Source organism: Lotus japonicus, chromosome 1 (genome assembly GCF_012489685.1).
Source record: "Lotus japonicus ecotype B-129 chromosome 1, LjGifu_v1.2".
NCBI lineage: Eukaryota > Viridiplantae > Streptophyta > Magnoliopsida > Fabales > Fabaceae > Lotus > Lotus japonicus.
Genome location: NC_080041.1, coordinates 36449940 through 36470834, shown reverse-complemented (window position 1 = coordinate 36470834; position 20895 = coordinate 36449940). Strand labels below are relative to the sequence as shown.

The window sequence follows — 20895 nt, the reverse complement described above, 5'->3', positions numbered from 1 at the left end:
AAGCCCAAGGTTTCCACAAACGAACCTTAGAGCAAACAAAGCAGAAATCAATCAAATTAAGTCGACATAATCGAAACAATACTAACTAGAGTTAGACAAAGCTCAAGAAACTTCAGAGTACAACACTTAGGCACGAATGAAAGGGCTTTCCCCGAATGGATGAGTTTTGACTCGATTCAAGTTTTGTGCAAAAACACTTTATTCGCTAAAACGTGCATAACTCGAGCTACAGAGCTCGGAATGACACGAAACCGGCGCCAAAATTTCGACAATTGAAAGAGCTACGCAATGGCTCAGGTCATAGAGACCCAAAAATTATTTTTGGACACGGTACCCAAGCAAATAGGTTTCGGCCACTATGGAAAATAGGGTTTTCGAACTTTTTCTTCGATCTAAATCAATTCCTAGGTATTCTTAGGCGATATCTAGGCCAGGGAAACTCTCAGAAAAATTATCGGGTTAAAAACTGTCGCAGGGGTATTTTGGTCAATATTTTTAGCTCAGAATTTCAAAACTGAATTTTCGAAAAACAAATTGGATGGGAATGTCAACAACGACGTTTATGACGACTAATCCTACTAGCACTAAGCTCAATCGTCAGTTTTAAGCGTAAAGAACGAAACTTTGCCCAGAAATGGGTATTTGATGCAAAAATTGATTCCGGCGGCATTTCGTCGACATCTGACAAAATCTAATCCGCAGAACACGCTCAGAAGCATGCAGGGAATAAGTTTAGACACTGAAATCAGCTTATTTGAACAGTTTTACAAAAAGCTCAAAACTTTGAGCACAGAAAGACATAGAAGAAGTCGACAGATCTGACGATCAGAAGTGAGAGATAGTAACTATACCTCGATGTCTTCGATTAGCAACGAACGGTGAAGCAATCGGGCAAGAAACGGCGAAAATCACTTCTCCTCTTTCTCTCCTCCAAGCTCTCGGCCACTCCCTCTCCAAATGGCAATTTTTTGTTTTTTTTTTTCATTTTTCATACTATATATAGGAAATGGAAAACGCGGAAAAATGAAAATTTCGCGATTCCGATTTTTCCTACTGATTCCAACGTATTTTAGACACAATATTCTTCCCGCTGAATCTTCTAATTCTTCAAAGAAATATCAGTATGATTTTTGGTTTTCGAGGCTTGTTTTTAATGCTTACCGGCATTAAAAATGCACTTTATGCACTTTATGATATTGACCTCGGATGCAGAAACTTCCTTCTGAAGAAAGATTTGGAACGTCGATTAGAGTGAGCGTTCGCGGATGAAATCTTTATTTGAAGCCCCGAGTAGAAAAGTCTCCATCGTCCGTCGATTTTAGGGTTTCTGAACTATCAGGGATTCCGTTTCGGCAAACTTCCGAGTATCGGAATCAGACGTTCGTACATCCTAGAGTTTCGTATCGAAACGCTCGTTTTGGAAAGGAATAAGAGAAAGTCTTATTTTCCTCTAGAAGATTTTTGGAAGATTTCCTATAGTGTTCCAAAGCTGGAAGTTTGTTGGAAATTATATTCCTATAGTGTTCCAAAGCTGGAACATAGTTTTGTTTCCTAAAGTTCTTGTCCTAGGTTTTAAATGCGAATATTAGTCGTGCTATAACTCTTATCGACTTTGATACAATCTTTAGCTTTTCTTGAACTTTCTCCTTCACAAATTCATTCCATCCATTTACCCCTTGTTCAGGTTTTCCCTTCACGTTACATCAAATTAATCGTGAAAAGAAATTTTATTCGGTTTATTCCAACTCAAAAACTTGGGTCTCACAGGCGGCATGTTCAGATCATTCCCAATGGGGTACCACTGCCCTGAATACGCATCCACAATGTTCTGAATCGTATAAACAGGGTCCACATATTGAAGATAGTCTAAACTCTGGTTGGCGCACGCGGCGATCACATGTGAACAAGGATATTTGAACGTCTGGAAGCGCCCACATTCGCAAGTTCTTTCATCTAAGTTCAGTTGCCACGTATAACCACTGCGATGGTTCTGCTGGTTGAATCCCTCCTCTACTTCGAACCTGGACCTATCTATGCTATACGTCCGCACAATGTGAGACTGGGCAATCGTCGCATTCTTTGTCATGGCCTCCATGACCTTGTTACAATATATGTCGCCGGCTCTTTGTTGTGCTGCTGCTGCAGAACCTCGCTGCACAAAATATTCCACAAGCCTGCCATATGTGCATTTAACAAGTGCAGTGATAGGCAAGTTTCTAGCACCCCTAAACACTTTGTTCACAGCCTCAGATAAGTTCGTGGTCATGTGGCCATACCTACGACCTTCCACATCACACGCTCGGCTCCATTTCTCATTACTGATGTCATTTATCCATTGCCGGACAGCTGTGTTGTGCCCTCGAAACGCCGCTAAGCGTTGCTCGAAAAGATATGGGCAAGGCTCGTAAGCTGCACATTTCAAACAAATTTCAATATTCCATATTAAAAAAACATCGCATTGAACTAATGAACAGACGCAAACTTACCCATATTTATCAGTTCATTTTTTTGCTCTGTGTTGTGAAACCTGTTGTTGAAATTACTGGCAACGTGGCGAATGCAATACACATGATAAGCGTTTGGTGGCTGCCACCCGTTAGACGGATTCCCCACTGCTGAGAGAATGCTAGCGTGTCTGTCTGATATTAGACATATCCCTTGTTTCTTGGTGACATGCACACGCATCAGACGAAGAAACCACGTCCAAGCACCGAGTGTTTCTCCCTCCACAATTGCAAAAGCTAAAGGCAACACATTACTGTTCCCGTCCTGTGTCGTGGCAATAAGCAAAGTTCCACTATACTTTCCGTAGAGGAATGTGCCATCAATTTGTATCATTGGCTTGCAATAGTTGAATGCGTCACAACATTGTTTGTACGTCCAAAACACTCGACCAAATTTCTTGAAATCAGGAACAACATTGCCATACTGGTCCTTATAGTCAGTTGTGACAAACTCGTAATGGGATCCAGGGGAAAACCTCAGCATATATTCCAACCACCTAGGGAGCAGGTCGTAAGACTCCTCCCAATCACCGAACACGCGAGCAAGTGCTTTTTGCTTCGCCTTCCAAGCTTTAAAGTATGACACCATATAATTGAGTTGACCACTTATCCTCTCTTGTATGAGGGAAATAGGGATAGTTGGTTGGGCACTTACCATGCCTAAGACATAAAAGAAAAATAATGTATGTTAATAGCAATTTCATATTTGTAAATGTGTAGCGAAATAATAATCATATGCAAGCAATATATACCAAGAATGTAGTTGGACATGAAGGTGGACGTCATCTTCTTGTGGTCTTGAGAAGTCATCGCATTTAAGCACGTATGCGAACCCCCCCATTTGGATATGATCCATTTACCAATTTTCTTGGATAGATGTGCCCTTATCCTCCACGGGCAGCCATCTACGGATTTCTGACACTTTGCAGTAAAGTACTCTGGCTTGGATTCACTCATCTTATAAGTTTGATTTAGTCTAAAACAATAGTGTAACAAGGCATCCTGTACAGCACGCTTGTTTTCAAAAATCAACCCTTTACATAAGTCATCACCTAGCTTCCATGATCCATTCACATCCGTTTCAGAATAAAAATCAGTTTCTTCATCTGGGTGATCCCAGTTAATATATGTATAATGCGAAGAAGCACTCCTGAATGGGGCCGTGTTTGGGTGGCCTATAAAATTATAGAAATATATCAAGTACCATATATTTATAAAAAACAACGCTTGATGAGATATGTTGATTGTACATACCTTGAGTTTCAACATTGACATTCACTGGTGCCGCAGGTTGATCAGCAGGATGAGGTGCCATCCGAGGCTGAGGATTAGCGTGTCGGTCTCCCTCATCGTCTGTGTCAGACTCGTCACCTTCTTGTTGCATTCTTTCATCTTCATTGTGGTCATCGTCTGAAGGAATGACTTCACCGTCCACATTATCATTGTCAAGGCGGTAGTCATAATCATCGCCCAAATTAACTGCGACATCCGAAGGAACGACGATATTGGTCTCTTCAATACTCATAACGCTAAAAGGCACAGTATATGGTTCTGCAAGAAGCTCCTCATCAACAACATGTCTACCACCGTCTTCAGTGGGTCTCGGTTGAGTAGACGACAGATACGTCGGCACTGACATTGATGAACTTCCAGCTTCAGTAACTTCAACATACAGCTCCAGCTGAACCATATATGACTGCTGACTAAATGCATCCATCATGACTTGAACATCAACATTATCAACTATCTCAAAATGCTTAAAAAAAATGGGATTCGGTGTCGTCATAAATCTAGAGCTGACTCTAGAAATCATCTGGTTCCTTTGCAGCTTCAACCTTTCGTGGATTTTCTTCTTCAAACGGTCGAAGGTAATGTTTCGCTTCAGATGCATGGACCTTCTCCGACCTTCGAATATGGCACCTTGGTCGCCATGGACAACCCTGCCATCGTAATACACAAAAGTAATAACTTGATCCATTGCAAAGGTTTTTTTCGTTACAGAAACGTTCTGAAATGCAGGAGATTGAAGTTTTGAAAATATTGAAGTGTATTTTTCGTAGAAGAAAGTTATGAGGCTCAAGAGTTAACTTATAGTGTTTTGAATTCGCAAAAATAATTGAGAATCCAGTCAATCTCGCTTATTTTGTCATTTTGTATATCCTGGATTCGCAAAAAAAATTGAGCATTCAATCTTAGCCATTCCTTTCCCTCCATGTCAGTACTGCCACCTGAAAAGCACTTGAATTCGCAGGTAAAGTCGCGACACCAATAACGTGCAACCTGCCACCCTGCCACCCTGCCACCATCATTGACCATCATTCAAACTACATGGAAAACGCAAGAAAACTTGCGAATCCAATAACGTGCAACCTGCCACCCTGACATGGAAAACGCAAGAAAACTTGCGAATCCCACCATCATAAAGCAATGATTTCCCCAATCACCCTGCACCTCCCAACGCAGTCAGACCTTTTTCAGAATAATAGATGGAAACGCAACAAAACTCGCGAATCCCACTAAAAGTACCCCATCTTGCTAAATAAATTTTTTCGTGCCCCTTTTTGCTAATTAAAAAACTTTTTTGCATTATTTAGAAAAAAAATTCCAGTTTTCAACTAAGTTGTCAATTAGTTGTTATAAATACTTCATGTATACGTTTATTCATTGAATCAGAGCTCGTTTGACATGATAGGCATGTAATATAAGTTGCCATGGGGTACTCTCGGAAAGAAGTTGTCTATCACTGATGTCGATTTGGATGCTTCTCGGAGGCTGTTGCTCTAGAAGGATGATCAGGAAAGAAGGCTTGGCAGAAGGAAATTGAGACTTTGAAGGTAGCTCAGCAGAAGACAGTTGAGGAGAAGTGTCAAGACTGTTTTCTGTGGAGGATGATTATTCGGGTACTGCTTCTAAAAACTCAAAATGGTTTGACGCAAAATGGATGATTATTCTGTGGAGGATGATAACCTTACTGAAGAAGTATCACTTTGTAGGGACTAATGGTGATATGCACCGTGATTAGTGTGAAGACATTGACGCAAACTAAACTATAAATGTGATACTTACCACGACATTACAAAAATTTCTCTTCAAGGAATCTTATTGTGTTTCGCTTACTACAGGTTCTAGAGTTATCGCTTGGATCAATGGGTAAGGTTCCACTCCTTTAATTGAGGTCATGATAATTGCTGGAAAAGCAGCTTCTTTGATACAGGAACATCATGGATTGGTTTTAGACAAGCTTTGCGCTGGTGCTTTTATGACCTCTCTTGAAAAGAGTGGTTTTTCCATTTCAATTATTCGATCTGATCTTTATATTTTTCGGACGAAGGGTTGCAAAACTAGTGAACCTTTCTTGCTATCTTCAGACAATGGTTATCTTCAGAACTGTTATTCCTTCAATTATTCTGGAATCCCCTTTAGTGAACTTTTATAAGGAACCACAGACAAGTTCCAGAATGCTTCCCTCCACTTTCTGAGGCGCAGCAATGACTTGGTTTATGGCCCTGCCGCAGGGATCCATAAAGAAGTTCCGCGACTTCGCGTCGAAATTCCTGGGCCATTTCTCTGCCAGCGAGGTCGAGGATCTGTTTCAGATTTGGCAGGAGGAGCGAGAGACGTTGGAGCAGTACGTGGAACGGTACAGCGCCGCGTCCGCAAGATTTGAAGAGGTGGAGCCTCAAACATGCTCTTTTGCAGAACAATGGCTCTTGCAAAGTTGCTTATTGGGACCGTTTATACACTATACACACAAAAATTATAGGCTTAATTCCACTTTGGGCCCCTGATGTTTCATAAATGTGCGATCTGCACCCCCCGTGTATAAAACGTGTGGTCAAGGTCCCTGACGTTTCTAAAACGTGCGATTAACGTCCTTCCGTTAGGTTCCGTCTGTTGACCAAACAGAATGCTGACGTGGCATTTATTTAATTTCTAATAAAAAAAATAAAATATTGAAAGTTAATAATAATAAAAATGAAAAAGACTCAGTCCTCTCTCTCATACTCGACCCTCTCTCTCCCTCTTTCACACTTCTTCTTCTTTCTTCTTCTTTCATCTTCCTCCTTCCTCCTTCCATGGCTTCCATGGCTCCCTCAACCTCACCTCACCCCACAACCCCAAATCTCTCAGACTCGTTCTCTCTCTCTCTCTCGATCTCGCTCTGGATCTCGAGCTCTCCTCTGGATCTCGCCCTCTCTCTCTCTCTCGATCTCGCTCTCTCCTCTGGTTGGTTGGGTGGCGGTTGCAGGTGGGTGGGGGTGGGTTTGTTGAGGAGAAGCTAAAGGAAGCTGAAGAGAGGGGTTCAACATAGAACGAAGGGAAGGAAAGCGGTGGAGATGGCGCGGTGGCAGCAACGAGCTCAGGTTGTGGGAGGTGAAAGGAAAAGTGATGGTATGGTGGAAAAGGTGTGGTGTGGTGGTGCGGATCTGAAGAAAAAGAAGAAGATTTTGTAGGAAGCCCAGAAATTGATTTTGATGGAAGGTGCGGATGAGAGAGGGAGAAGAAGAACGAAAAGTTGGTGGTGGGTAATTTGTAGGAAGCCCAGAAATTGATTTTGTAGGAAAATTGATTTTGATTTGAAGTTTAAGCATTTCGATAATTTCTGGATTTGGGTAATTTTTTGGAATAGAGACAATCATGCATCTTCTTCCATGGGTTTTGTTGATTTTGTATGGTGGGAGAAGATGAGATAATGAAAAAAAAGAAGAAGAGTAATTAGATTTGTGTTTAATTGTTGTTATTGAGTAGAAGAATGAGAAATGAAGCTCTGTTTAGTCAACTAACGGAAACAGACGGAAGGGCTTGGATCGCACGTTTTAGAGACATCAGGGAGCCTGACCGCTACGTTTAAACACGGGGGGCCCCGATCGCTCATTTTTAAAAGATCAGGGGCCCAAAATGGAATTAAGCCAAAATTATATGCTAAATTCTTCATTTATAAAAGGCCCCTCTGTAATATGTACATTCAATTTTCAAATTCCATTTGCTCTCTTTCTCTCCTCTCTCTTCCTTCTCGTTTTGCATTTTTCTGCTTCATTAGTTTCTTCTACCATGGCACAGTCTTCGAACTCCTCTGAAGAACTAACTGAGATAGTCACTGATGGCTACCTTGTGAATGATTACATGTTGGGTCTTGTCTCTACATATCCCCAATTGACCTACCTAGATTTACTAGGATAGTCTAAAGTTGTATTCCGGCGAGACATTCCTTGCGGAAAGAGAAGTTATGAAAACGTGGCTATCATATCAGGGGGATGCAATGTTGATGAGACCGCGTATGCTGGATATGTGGGTTATTAGTTGTTGACTGTTGCATGTTGTGGCGATTCTCTCTTTCTTTCTAACTTCGATTTCGTTATCATTGCGATTCAGGTTGTAACTGGGCATAAGGGATGCCTCCTTAATGCTAAGAACATCAATCTCGAGTGCACGATGTTAGCACTTGCTTCCCTTCAGGCTCAAACAAAAGGGTTTTGTGTCAATACTGTTTTTATGGAGGATGATTGTTCGGGTACAGTTCTAGAAAATCAAAATAGATTGGTTGGGATTATTTTAGTAGATAAAGTTGTCGGAGCTGCTGCAGCAGAGGTTCTTTCCCTTGATAACATTACTAAAGAAGTAGACCATGCATCTAAAATTATAGGCACCTTGGATGTTAAAATACATGCTGGTGCGTTTTTTGATAAGCAATTAGAATTATATTGAAGAGAAGTACAAGGGGTACTTCAACCCAATAAATGTTGGTGCGTGTAAAGCTACAAACATTGAAGGGACTAGTGGTGATATGGACCATGATCAGTGCAAACAGTGACGCATACCAAACTATAAATCTGATACTTACCACAACATTACAACAAATTCTCTCCAAGGAATCTTGTTGTGCTCTGCATACTACATGTTCTAGAGTTATCACTCGGATCAATGAGTTAGGTTCCACTCCTTTAATTGAGGTCATGATAATTACTGTCAAAGCAACTTCTTTGATACAGGAACATCATGGATTGGGTTTAGACAAGCTTTACGCTGGTACGTTTGTGACCTCTCTTGAAAAGAATGGCGTTTCCATTTCTATTATTCGATCTGATCCTTATATTTTTCGTTGGATGGTTTGCAAAACTAGTGCACCTTTCTGGCCATCTTCAGACAATGGTTATCTTCAGGAAATTGTTATTCCTGCAATTATCTTGGATTCCCCTCTAGTGTCTTTTATAAGGAAAGTTCTTGAAAACCTCAACAATAAAGGAGTTAGTTGGATAAAAGAAATTGTTAAAAGTGTTGCTACTGAAGCTATGGTTCTAAAGGAGAGGCTAGATGAGTTTGACCAGCTAGTTGGTGGTGGTGATTGTGGCACCAATGTAAGCCTTGCATTGTCCTCTTAATATTTTTTCGATACACCGGAAAACATTGTCCTCTTAATATTAATATATAATGGTTGCATGTTGTTAACTGCTTTGATATGTTTTCCTTAATTATGTATGGTGGCTGAAATTGTAATAATTGATTTGGAGTTGTAACTTTGCTTTGTTTTACTAAGTATTAATTATATTCTTGACCAGTTATTTGCGGTTGAGAACGGCCTTCAAAGTCTCAGTCTATTTCAGTTGTAAATGGCTTTTACTGCTCACAGGTATCCATTTAATGATGTTGCACAATCCCTTAGTGATATTAGTACTACCATTATCTGGAATATGGAAGGTGCATTATCAACAACTCTCACATACCTGTTTAAGGCTGCTAGTGTAGCTCTTGCAACCGGATCCTGTACTGATGCATATGTTTGGGTTGAAGCACCAGCTGCCTTGACAAAATACACCATATTTGAAGTTGGTTGTAGAACTGCACTAGATGCCCTTCTTCCCGTATTGGCAGCTCTTCGAAAGGAGAAGGAATCTGTCAATCTGGGTATGATCAGTTACTGCTTTTATATACCAAATTTGTGGATGGTGCTATGGAAGGAGAAAGGTCTACCCAATATATGGTTTCAAAGGTTGGGATGATTTCCCCTGAAATTCAAAAGCTAGCTCCAAATCCTGGGACTATTTGTGTTGTAGTATTGTATCGCTTAGCTGTAGTGGCATCTTTCTCTAGTGGTAAATTACAGGAGGACTCCCCTTTAAAGAGTTAAGGAAGAACTAAAATTGTAGTCAACATTATTTACCCTTTCACCTGATCTCCCGCTTCTTTTTCCCTACAGACGGCGCCAATTGATCAAGGGAAACAACCAAAACACCCGGGGAAGGTGGAATGAGAAAGGAACGGTGGAATGCTAAACTGAGGAAAGGCGGTGCAGCGCCTGAGACTGGGAAGGGTGGAGAGTTGAGTCCAAGCACCGTAGTTGAGCCCGGTAGGGATCCCTGCGATGGGACTCCGATGCCTATGTTAGTTCAAGAAAGATAGTTGAGAAAACTCTAAGTGTGAAAATGTTGAATACCTGCCTGGGGCTCTTAGTGAGGGAGCCTTGGGTGAAGTCATGAGTGCCTAGGCTTGGGCGTCTCTTCGCTGCTAGATCCCTCTGGGGCTCCAGGAGTTCTCCAGAGATCTGTTGGTCAGGGGTTCCTAGTAAGTAGGGGCTAGACCTTGAGCTTCGCTCCTAGCCCCCTACAGCTAGAGCCTAGGGTCAGCGATGGGATGGGTGAGGTAATTTGGATCTTACCTCCAGCTGGCGATGGTTGCTCTTGACACACTCAGCTTCTAGTGTGATCGGCCAAGCACAATCGCCTCGGGTCCAGAGTCGGTGGTCAAGATTGGTCAGGTGGTGGGGCCGGTCGGTCTTGTCGACTCCCAGAATAGTAGTTCCCTAACTCTTATCCACAAGAATTGTGGAGCTTGAGCTAAGGTGGTGGTCGGTCTTACCGACTCCCTGAACTTAAGTGATTTAATATTTAACTTGTTTCACGAACTATAAATTTTTAGGCTTAATTGCACTTTTGCTCCCTTATCTTTCACCGTTGTGCGAAGTCCCTCCCCCATGTTTAAAAGGAGCATATTCCCTCCCTCATGTTTTAATTTGTGCTACCATTAACTTTCCATCCAATTATTAACGGGATTGCTATTTTCACCTCCTCCTTTTACTAACCACACCCCTCAATCAAAAATATAAAATAAAGGAAAAAGTAAATGAAATAAGTTAAAAACAAAAAAAAATTATAAAAGAAAAAAGAAAAAAACTCCTTCATCTCTCTCCATTAAACAACACCAACCCAGCAACCCTCCACCACACCATCACCATTACCACTCCATTCTTTGTAGAAATAAAAATCTCTAATCTCCAATATGCATCAACAACAACAAAAACATGGAAACAACCCAAAATCCAGAATGAATAATAAATCTAACATCAACCATAATCTTCATCTTCATCCCAAACCATTAAAAACCTCTTCCCCTTATCCACATACCATTTGGCAGCAACAACCACCGAACCAACAGAGCCCTTGCTGAAAAGGTGCGACCTTTGGGTTTGTTTCTCGCCCAGATCCGGTGGTACGGTAATAGGGGTGGCCTACGTGAGAACGCCGATCATCTGCTCTTCGCCGCCGGCCAACACCTTCCCAAGGTGCGACCTTTTCCTCTTGTTACAGATCTGGGTTTGGTTGAAGATGGGAGATGGAGGTTGAAGATGATTTTCTGGAAGATGGCCATGGAGGTTTCAGGAAATCCAGATTTAAGATGATGAAGAGATTTGAGATTGAGAGGTGAGGGTGGAATGAGAGAGGAAGAACCACGGTGGTGTGGTGAGGTGGGTTGAGGGAAAGAGGGAGTGGTGGTTTTTGGCCCTGATTCTGAACCTGAACAGCGATATTGCAGAAATTGACAGTGGAAATATTAGGGTTCTTCGTGGAGGAGGAGGAATTGTCTCTGGTTTCGATGTTGTATTTTGCAGAACAGTGCAAGACAACTTTGGGTTATTGGGGTTTAATTTGGTGTCTGGTGTTTTCACTTGGAAAAGATATGCTTTAAATCTCACAATTGAAATTTTAACATATTGGGAGCTGTTATTTCCTCATTATGAAACAAGTTAATGGCCGATCCTCAATTCGAATCTCATGGTCTTTTTGAAGGATTTGTGTCAAAACTTGATGAAATGAGTTTTTATTGCATCGTCTAGAAACACATCATTATCTTGGTGAGAATAAGTTAGAATGGTTATTAATTTTTTAGAAATAGAAGGGGGAAGAAGATTACAGGGAGAGGACGCACATTGTTGATTTGCTAGGCATATTTTACTAGTATTTTTTGTCAATGTGTGTGTGGCTAAGTGTGTATGAGATTAAATTTGGGGTAAAGGGTTTTTTGTTGTATACCATGAAGAAGATGAAGATCATAAGGGAAGAGATGAAGATAATAGATTTCTTGGTGTTGAGTTTTTAATTAAATTTTTTTCCAGAAATCATGTAAGTGGTGGAGATAGTAAAAAAGGGGGTGAAAATAGTAACCTCTGTTAGCTTTTAGACGGCTAACTAACGGAAGGGGCGAATCTTCACATTTTAATACATGAGAGAGAGATTCTGCTCCTTTTAAACATAAGAGAGAGACTTCACACAACGGTGAAAGATGAGGGAGCAAAAGTGCATTTAAGCCAAATTTTTAAGACATATGTTCAAATTAAAATTGTTGGATTACATAAGTGACTTTAGACAAAATTATATCTTTGGCCGAGTACCAAGTACAATCTTTGAAATGCTCAATGCACGAAAAATTGAAGGAAAAGTACTATGAAAGATTCAACAAAGGCCCAAATCTCGCCACGTTGAGTATTCTTGTGGACGCAGACATAAACTCGACTAGGAAATTAGGAATGTTCAAGGCAAGTTGTTGTCCTGAGGTTTGAGCCTAAGAAGTTGACTTTAATTAACTAGGTTGACCAATTCCTTGGCCTATATATTTGTGGACTGGGCGGGACATAAGTATCCCTTATTCCCGCCCAAATCGAGCATTTAGATGAACGAAAGCGGCCATGGCGGGGTTTGTGGAACAACGTCGAAGCCTGCCCTTCTTTTGTATGGGTCCACGCGCCAGCTGGAAGATTCCTTTAGTTTTGTCTTATATGTATAGAGGCTTGGGCCCCGGTTGTCAGGCCCAAGTACAGAGAAAGTCCACGTTATGATCATTCCCTCTATAAAAGGAGAGGTCAACCCTTTGTAAAAAGTACCTTTTGAACATTTAATGAGAATATTCCTTTTGTGATATTTTTAGTACTCTGCTAGGGTTTACTTTCTGTCAGTTTCCGACGTCAGATCTCCCTAGTACAGAACATTGGCGCCGTCTGTGGGGATTACTTCGATCTACTACTTGACATAGAAGGTGCGATTTAAGATCCATGGAAACTCGTTCGTGTGGTGGGGGCCGCCGCGATCATCGCCGGAGGGGTGGTGGTCGTCACGGCGGCCGCGGCGGTGGACGGTACAACAATCGTGAAGTACCTCAAGAGCCGGAGCAGGAGGCTTCTTCGGCGGGGGTTCACTCGGTGGCGCAGTCACCGGCGTCGTTGGTGAAGGCTGCTCCGGGAAAACCTTCAGATCTGATCGCTAGATCAGATCCAGGAGTCAGGCGACGATCAGCACAGCCTGAATACGTGAATCTGGACGACTACAAAAGCAGCGTTCCGAGAAAAGCACCAGAAGTAGTGACGGGAATCACTCCGGCGGCCTTGCAACAGATGTTGGATACTTTGCAAAAAGTGCAAAGTCAGAATGAACAATTGCAAGCCAGGTGGAGTATTTAACCCAGCGACAAGACTATAAGCAAGAATAACGGCTCGAGGCTGAAGACGTTGTTGAGTTCCAGCCTTTTGTTCCCGCCATCACAAGGGTGGGCATACCAAAGCATCTGCAAACGATGGCTTTGGACGCCTTTTCAGGCGACTCAGACCCCATGGAACACTTGCGTTACTTTAATACGAAAATGGTTATTGGAGGAGCAACAGATGAGGTGAAGTGTAGGTTGTTACCATCAACATTCAAGGGGATGGCGATGCAATGGTTCATCCGTCAACCGCCCTTCTCTATCGACAATTTTACTGATTTGTCCACAAAGTTCCTAACTCAATTCTCCGCCAATAAAACTACCAAGGCAACCATGTTTGATCTTATCAGCATACATCAACAGCCAGGGGAGAAGCTCAAGAACTACATGGCGCGATTTAGTAAAATGGCGGTTCAATTGGAGGAAGACAATCCGGATGTTTGCCTAGCGTCTTTCAAAAATGGCCTTCGGGCAGGAGATCTGAATCGAGACCTAACAAGGCGACCGGCGAAGGATATGATGGATCTTCGTGCTCGTGTTCAGGAATTCATATTGATTGAACAAGATGATCAGAAGAAACAAGAAAGAGAGGAAGGGCGCAAGCAGTCTCAATCTGGCGGTGTTCTACAAGAGAAACCCAAGGCGGGGAAGGAAACCAGGGTAGCGCAAACCCCCCGTGTACCAAGACCGGGACCATATCAAAACTCCAAACCCGGATTTCAGAATACATGGCACAGAAATTCTCAAGGTCCCACGACAGCCACAACCGGTCAGCATGGTGTTCCGCCAACTCCAGCGCCACTCACTAAGTTGAATGCACCCTTGAGTGCCATTTTAAGGGCAGTTGGGCAGACAAACGTTGTACAGTATCCGCCACCACCACGGCGGCCGCCAGCTAATGTGGATACCAATAGGTGGTGTGAGTACCATAAAGCGTTGGGACATACGACAGATAATTGTTGGAACTTAAGGCGGGAAATTGATCGTTTGATTAAGGCTGGTCATTTGGCAAACTTCGTTAAAGACACAACAACGCAGAGGTCGCTAGGATCACCCAAGGGGACAAAGGCAAAGGCAAGGAGATAGTTAAAGAGTTGGGCGATCCTGTTGGGGAATGTTCATCTATTGTATGAGGATTTGGAGGGGGTGCAATTTCAAGTAAGGCTAGAAAACGCTATGTGGCGGCAGTACACTCAGTACATGAGGCAAGCGAAAGCGAGTGTGGGGTGAATCACTCCCCTATCATATTTACCCCTCAGGACTTTGCGCATGTGATTCCCCATGACAACGATCCAATTGTGGTAACAATCAGGGTTAACAATTATGTAACGAAGAAAGTGTTTTTAGACCAGGGGTCTTCGGCGGATATCATTTATGGAGATGCCTTTGATCGCCTGGGTCTAAAAGAATCAGACTTGAGGCCGTATAAAGGAACCTTGGTAGGATTTACAGGGGACCGTGTCACTGTACGGGGATATGTGGAAATACCAACTGCCTTTGGCGAAGGAGAGTTTGTAAAGAAATTTCAAGTGAAGTACTTGGTCTTGGCGTGCAGAGCCAATTACAATGTACTCCTGGGGCGAGACACCCTCAACAAGCTATGTGCGGTCATTTCAACTGCTCATTTGACTGTTAAATATCCAGCCTGCAATGGAAAGGTTGGGGTATTACATGTGGACCAAAACGCAGCAAGAGAATGTTATTTAAAAAGTGTGGCGCTCTATGGGCGTAAGGCCGCCAAAGAAAGTCACAGAATCACGGAAATCTTTCCACAAGAAGGATTTAGTTTGGATCCAAGAGACGATGCTGATGATTTCCGCCCACAACCTTTGGAGGAAACCAAGCAAGTACAAATCAAGGATAAATTTTTAAAAATTGGCAGCAGTTTAACAAAGGAGCAAGAAGAAAGATTGATCACCCTGCTGGGTGACAATTTGGATCTCTTTGCGTGGACCATCAATGACGTACCAGGGATTGACACCAACGTGATCACTCACAAACTGGCCATACGACCAGGGGCGACCCCAATCATCCAACCAAGGCGAAGAATGAGTGAAGAAAAAAACAAGGCTGTACAATTAGAAACTGAGAAACTGATCAAGGCTAGCTTCATCCGTGAGGTGCAGTATCCAACATGGCTCGCCAATGTTGTGATGGTCAAAAAAAGACAATGGGAAATGGCGGATGTGCACAGATTACACAAGCTTGAACAAAGTGTGCCCCAAAGATTCGTATCCACTTCCCAATGTTGATAAGCTTGTGGATGGAGCTTCCGGGAATGAACTTTTAAGTCTCATGGATGCTTACTCGGGCTACAATCAAATCATGATGCATCCCTCGGACGAGGAAAGTACAGCATTTATGACGAATCAGGCGAATTATTGTTACAAGACAATGCCTTTTGGTTTGAAGAATGCAGGAGCTACGTACCAACGGCTCATGGATAAAATCTTTTCAAAACAAGTGGGCAGGAATATGGAGGTGTATGTGGACGATATGATCGTAAAGTCCGCCAGGGCTAGTGATCATGGCGGCGATCTTAAGGAAGCGTTTGCTCAATTAAGAACATATCAAATGAAGTTGAATCCTGAGAAGTGTTCTTTTGGGATCCAGGGAGGAAAGTTCTTGGGATTCATGTTGACATCGAGAGGAATAGAAGTGAATCCTGATAAGGGTAGGGCGATCTTGGAGATGAAAAGCCCAACAAGTGTCAAAGAAGTTCAACGTTTGACAGGCCGAATGGCCGCCTTGTCACGTTTCTTGCCAATGGCGGGTGACAAAGCGACCCCATTCTTCACATGCTTAAAAAAGAATTCAAAGTTTCAGTGGACAGAGGAATGCGAACAAGCTTTTACCAAATTAAAAGAGTCATTGGCCACATTACCAGTACTTTCCAAGCCAACACCAGGCATTCCATTAGTGCTCTATCTAGCAGTTACTGACAAGGCGGTGAGTACAGTGTTGCTCCAGGAAGAGGGAAAAAAGCAGAAAGTTATATATTTCGTGAGCCATACTTTACAGGGGGCAGAGTTGCGGTACCAAAAAATTGAAAAGGCTGCATTGGCGATTCTGAAAACTGCGAGGCGCCTCAGGCCTTATTTCCAAAGTTTCCAAGTCAAAGTTAAAACTGATGTCCCCTTAAGACAAGTACTTCAGAAGCCTGATTTATCAGGGCGATTGGTTAGCTGGTCAGTGGAATTGTCAGAATATGATATACAATATGAGCCTAGGGGCCAAGTCACAGTTCAAAGTTTGATCGACTTCGTGGCGGAATTAACACCCACGGAAGGCGAGAAGACTCGAGGAGAATGGGTCCTATCTGTGGATGGATCCTCTAATAACACTGGAAGTGGGGCTGGGATAACAATTGAAAGTCCAGACAAAATGATCATTGAACAGTCTCTAAAGTTCGAGTTCAAGGCGAGCAACAATCAATCTGAGTATGAGGCTTTGATCGTCGGCTTAAGGCTAGCCATTGAGCTGGGGGTCCAAAAGTTATTTATCAAGGGAGATTCGCAGTTAGTGGTTAAACAGGTGAAAGGCGAGTACCAAGTAAAGGATCCGCAACTTTCCAAATACTTGGAAGTGGTGCGCAGATTGATGATGGAGGTCAAAGAAATTAAGATAGAACATGTCCCGAGGGGACAAAATGAGAGGGCAGATGTGTTAGCGAAATTGGCAAGCACAAGGAGATTGGGCAATTACCAAACAGTCATTCAGGAAACCCTGCCTCGCCCGAGCATTGATTTGGTAGAAATAAAGTTGAAAGCAGTCAAGTCAGTAAGTGAGGGCGAGCCTTCTTGGATGGAGTCAATCAAGATCTTCCTAGAAAACCCTCCAAAGGATGACGATGTGAACACAAGAGCAAAACGAAGGGAAGCCAGCTTTTACACAGTGGTGGATGGTGAGTTGTATCGGCGGGGAATTATGTCTCCTATGCTCAAATGCGTTGACACCAAGGACGCCCATGGAATAATGGCGGAAGTCCATGAAGGTGTTTGTTCAAGCCATATAGGCGGGAAATCCTTGGCGGTAAAAATTGTGAGAGCTGGATTTTATTGGCCGACAATGAAGAAGGACTGTCTGGAGTATGTTAAGAAATGTGAAAAATGCCAAGTCTTCTCTGACTTATACAAGGCTCCGCCAGAAGAATTAACAACCATGATGGCGCCTTGGCCATTTGCTATGTGGGGGACTGACATTTTGGGACCATTCCCAGTAGCGAAGGCACAAATGAAGTGTATCATCGTGGCGGTTGATTACTTCACTAAATGGATAGAAGCCGAGGCAGTGGCAACTATCACGGCCGCCAAGGTCAGGAGTTTCTTGTGGCGAAGGATTGTTTGTAGATTTGGGGTCCCCATGGCATTAGTAATGGATAATGGAACACAATTCACAAGTAGTGTTACCCGGGAATTTTGTACAGAAATGGGAATCGAGATGCGATTTGCCTCTGTAGAACATCCACAAACCAATGGGCAGGCTGAATCGGCTAACAAGGTTATCCTGAAAGGTTTAAAGAAGAAACTGGATGAAGCAAAAGGGCTTTGGGCGGAGGAACTACCAGGCGTTCTTTGGGCATACAACACCACTGAACAGTCAAGCACAAAGGAAACCCTGTATCGTTTAACTTATGGGACTGACGCCATGCTCCCAGTGGAAATTGAAAACCAAAATTGGCGAGTGGCTCGGTTTAATGAGAATGACAACGGGGAAAATTTAATAACAAATCTAATCATGCTGCCCGAGGAACAACGTGAGGCTCACATAAGGAATGAGGCGGGAAAAGTGAAGGTTGCAAGAAAATTCTCAACGAAAGTAGTGCCAAGAAAAATGAGGGTAGGAGACTTAGTGCTCCGAAAAAATACAATACCCGATAAACACAACAAACTTTCACCCAACTGGGGCGGGCCTTACAGGATTATAGGCGATGTTGGAGGAGGAGCTTATAAGTTGGAACAACTAAATGGTCAAAAGGTTCCACGAACATGGAACGCCTCTCATCTAAAGCAGTATTTTAGTTAATAGAAACAACCAAAGGTGAATGAAGCCGCACTCTTTTTTCCTTTCTTTGGAGAGGTTTTTAATGAGGCGGCATGTAAAAAGAATAGAGACAATTGTTCTCATGTATGAAAGAGAAATGAAGATTATTTCAACAGAAGTTACTTTTTAATTTTTTAATTTATATTACGAGTTTATGCAAAGTAAATCGTATCAAGGTATATAATACCGCGAATAAACCTTTCGGAATAAGAAAGTATCGCCATCCAATATTGCAAGCCTTGGCAATTCTAGTGGCCACTAGAAACCAAGCCTCGTCGAAAAATCGACTGAGGTATATAGACCTAAGTAACAACAAAAGTTGGTAACAACTCAAGATAACAACGACTGAACTTAAAGTGGTCTGCATTAAAGGTAAAAAAAAAGGGGGGCGACGCCCGTACATGATTGCGAATGATGACAAACAAAAGGGCAAGGCCCAAAGAAAAAATTGACTTAAACAAAATAAAAACAAATTACAAATTCAAGCTACATTATCATTGTTGGCGTCGTTTCCCTGGCTTGCTCCAATTTGAGGGTCTTCCTTCTCTTGATCCTTATCCTTGTTCCGCTCATTTCTATCCCCGCCATCACTTTCTTCTTCTTTAGACTCACTTTCATCATTGAATTGAGGAAGGAGGTCGAGGCTAATGTCGTCATCACCAACCACTTGACCATCCTTGATCTCCTTTAGCCACCCAATGCGGGAAAGATCAAAGCCCGGCTCAACCACACTAATCTGCTCTTTGGCCGCCAGAAAGCCTTGAGCAAACTGAAGAGAAGCACGCCCTAAGATGGAAGCATTCAGGCGTTCGTACTTCTTTTCCAGTTTTTGGCACTTGGCTTGAACAGCAGTGTGCTTATCATTGATGGCTTCTTTTAGAGACTTGGTCTTCTGAAGAAGCAGGTCAGAAGCCGCCAGATCAGCAGTTAACTTAGTGCACTTTTCCTCAGCAGATGTCAGCTTCTTATTGGCGGTCTCAGCATCAGCCTTAGCTCGCTCATAGGCGGTTTTATAATCGGCTGCCTTCTTCTCGAGACGATTCTTGGCTGAAATCACTTCTTTCACGCACTGGGCCATTCCCGCCACCGTGCTGGCAGCGGAAAGTGCATGAAATATGGCCAAGGAAGCAATGTTTGGGGGACCTTGACCGGAAATGTCTTTGTGGACCCGATTGTCAAAAGTACGGGTCATGAAGTCCAACCCGTTGAAGTGAGGATCATTTAAACTCAGCAAGGGGGGAGGAGCCTCGCCACCAATGGCTGAGCTAGTGCCAGCTTGGCTAAATGGAGTTGGCGGGCGGTTAATCAGCAAGCTTGAATCCTGGTGAGGTGGCGGGACAGCGTCGTGTCCCTTCTTTTTCTCTGCAGGCTGCCTTTTGGAAGCCTCGCCAGCTGATTGATGAGAATGTTTACCACCAGCAGAGCCTGAGGTTCTTTGGCGTTTGGGGTCCCTGACGGTATCAGAGCCCGAGGCATCTTCATTCTTTTTCTTCTGTTCATTATCGGCGGCCCTTTTCTTGGCCGCCGCAGCAGACTGGGCGAGGTAATCCTTCAGCTTCAAGGGGTTAGTGTCAACCTTGCCTTTTCCCATCGTAGCTACATGGAAAGTATTAGTTAGATAAAGCACATGCACAAAAAGAAAGGCAAATTATGTGCAAGATTATAGACTTACTAAAAAATTGATTTAAAGTGCCGGATTTCGACGCCTCAATCAAGTCATGACCAGAGATTACTGGTAGTGTGCGAAGGTAATCGGCGATGCCTTGCTCAGATTCATCCAAGGCGTCATATGAAACGGATATTTTCCGGCGAGGGTTTTTTGTCCAGTAAAAAGGGAAGAGGGGATTATTGTCAGAATCTCGGAACAAGTTCTTTATCTCGGGCGATTCCATAACTTTGAAATATTTTTTCTGCCATACTTTGTAATGGCTTTTAAGGGCGGTGAACCGGCTCATGTTCTTACGGGCCAAAAGGGGAACCCATTTCACCGAAGTCGGTTTAGTGGTGACTGACTTATAAAAAAGGAAAAACAAGGGGTAGGTCGGAGTGAAACTCAAATGTTCACAAAGAATTTCAAAGCAGCGGATAAAACCCCAGGCGTTGGGTTGGAGTTGGCAAGGCGCCACATTTAGAAAAGAAAGAATGTGACATATAAAAGGCGAGAATGGAAGCTTGATATTCAAGTCTAAGAAGAAATAACCATAAACAAAAAAGAAATCAGGCGATCCATCGGCTGGCTCTTTGCGCAAAAGAACGCAATCATCCTCGCCACATGGAAGAACATTCAACTGAAGGTCTTCATTATTGGAGGTGGCGGGGTTTATTTTCGTGAACCCTTGGGGAGATATTCGAAGCGAATTAATGCTCCCAACGCTGCTCCAGATAGAATGCCAGAGACACTTATCTTCAACTAAATGCGCGTTTGAACGCCATTCAGGTGAAGACAACTCTCCATTAGAGGAGAGAATTGAGTCTACGGAGCCGGCGGGACCGGAATCCTCGTGAGTGGAAGGCGAGGATTGAATTTCGATGACGGTGGGGGCAGAAACTTCCCCCTCCGTAGAAGGGGAAGTGAGTTCTAAAGAGGAAATGCTAAAATTTT

At 43.0% G+C, this 20895-nt stretch overlaps 2 protein-coding genes across 2 annotated transcripts; both read right to left on the bottom strand.

The window, feature by feature from the left end:
* Positions 1-1524: 1524 nt before the first annotated feature.
* On the bottom strand, positions 1525-5104 carry LOC130734578 (uncharacterized). The gene is made up of 5 exons (XM_057587059.1): positions 4875-5104; positions 3759-4784; positions 3257-3679; positions 2487-3164; positions 1525-2409 (listed from the first exon to the last, which is right to left on the bottom strand). The coding sequence occupies exons 2-5, from the start codon at positions 4480-4482 to the stop codon at positions 1709-1711; spliced, it is 2526 nt and encodes an 841-aa protein (XP_057443042.1). The 5' UTR covers positions 4483-4784; positions 4875-5104; the 3' UTR covers positions 1525-1708.
* Positions 5105-11169: 6065 nt separating this feature from the next.
* On the bottom strand, positions 11170-20616 carry LOC130734278 (uncharacterized). The gene is made up of 3 exons (XM_057586629.1): positions 19966-20616; positions 19109-19889; positions 11170-11293 (listed from the first exon to the last, which is right to left on the bottom strand). Exons 1-3 carry the CDS (start codon positions 20246-20248, stop codon positions 11170-11172), a joined length of 1188 nt encoding a protein of 395 aa, XP_057442612.1. The 5' UTR covers positions 20249-20616.
* Positions 20617-20895: the final 279 nt, after the last annotated feature.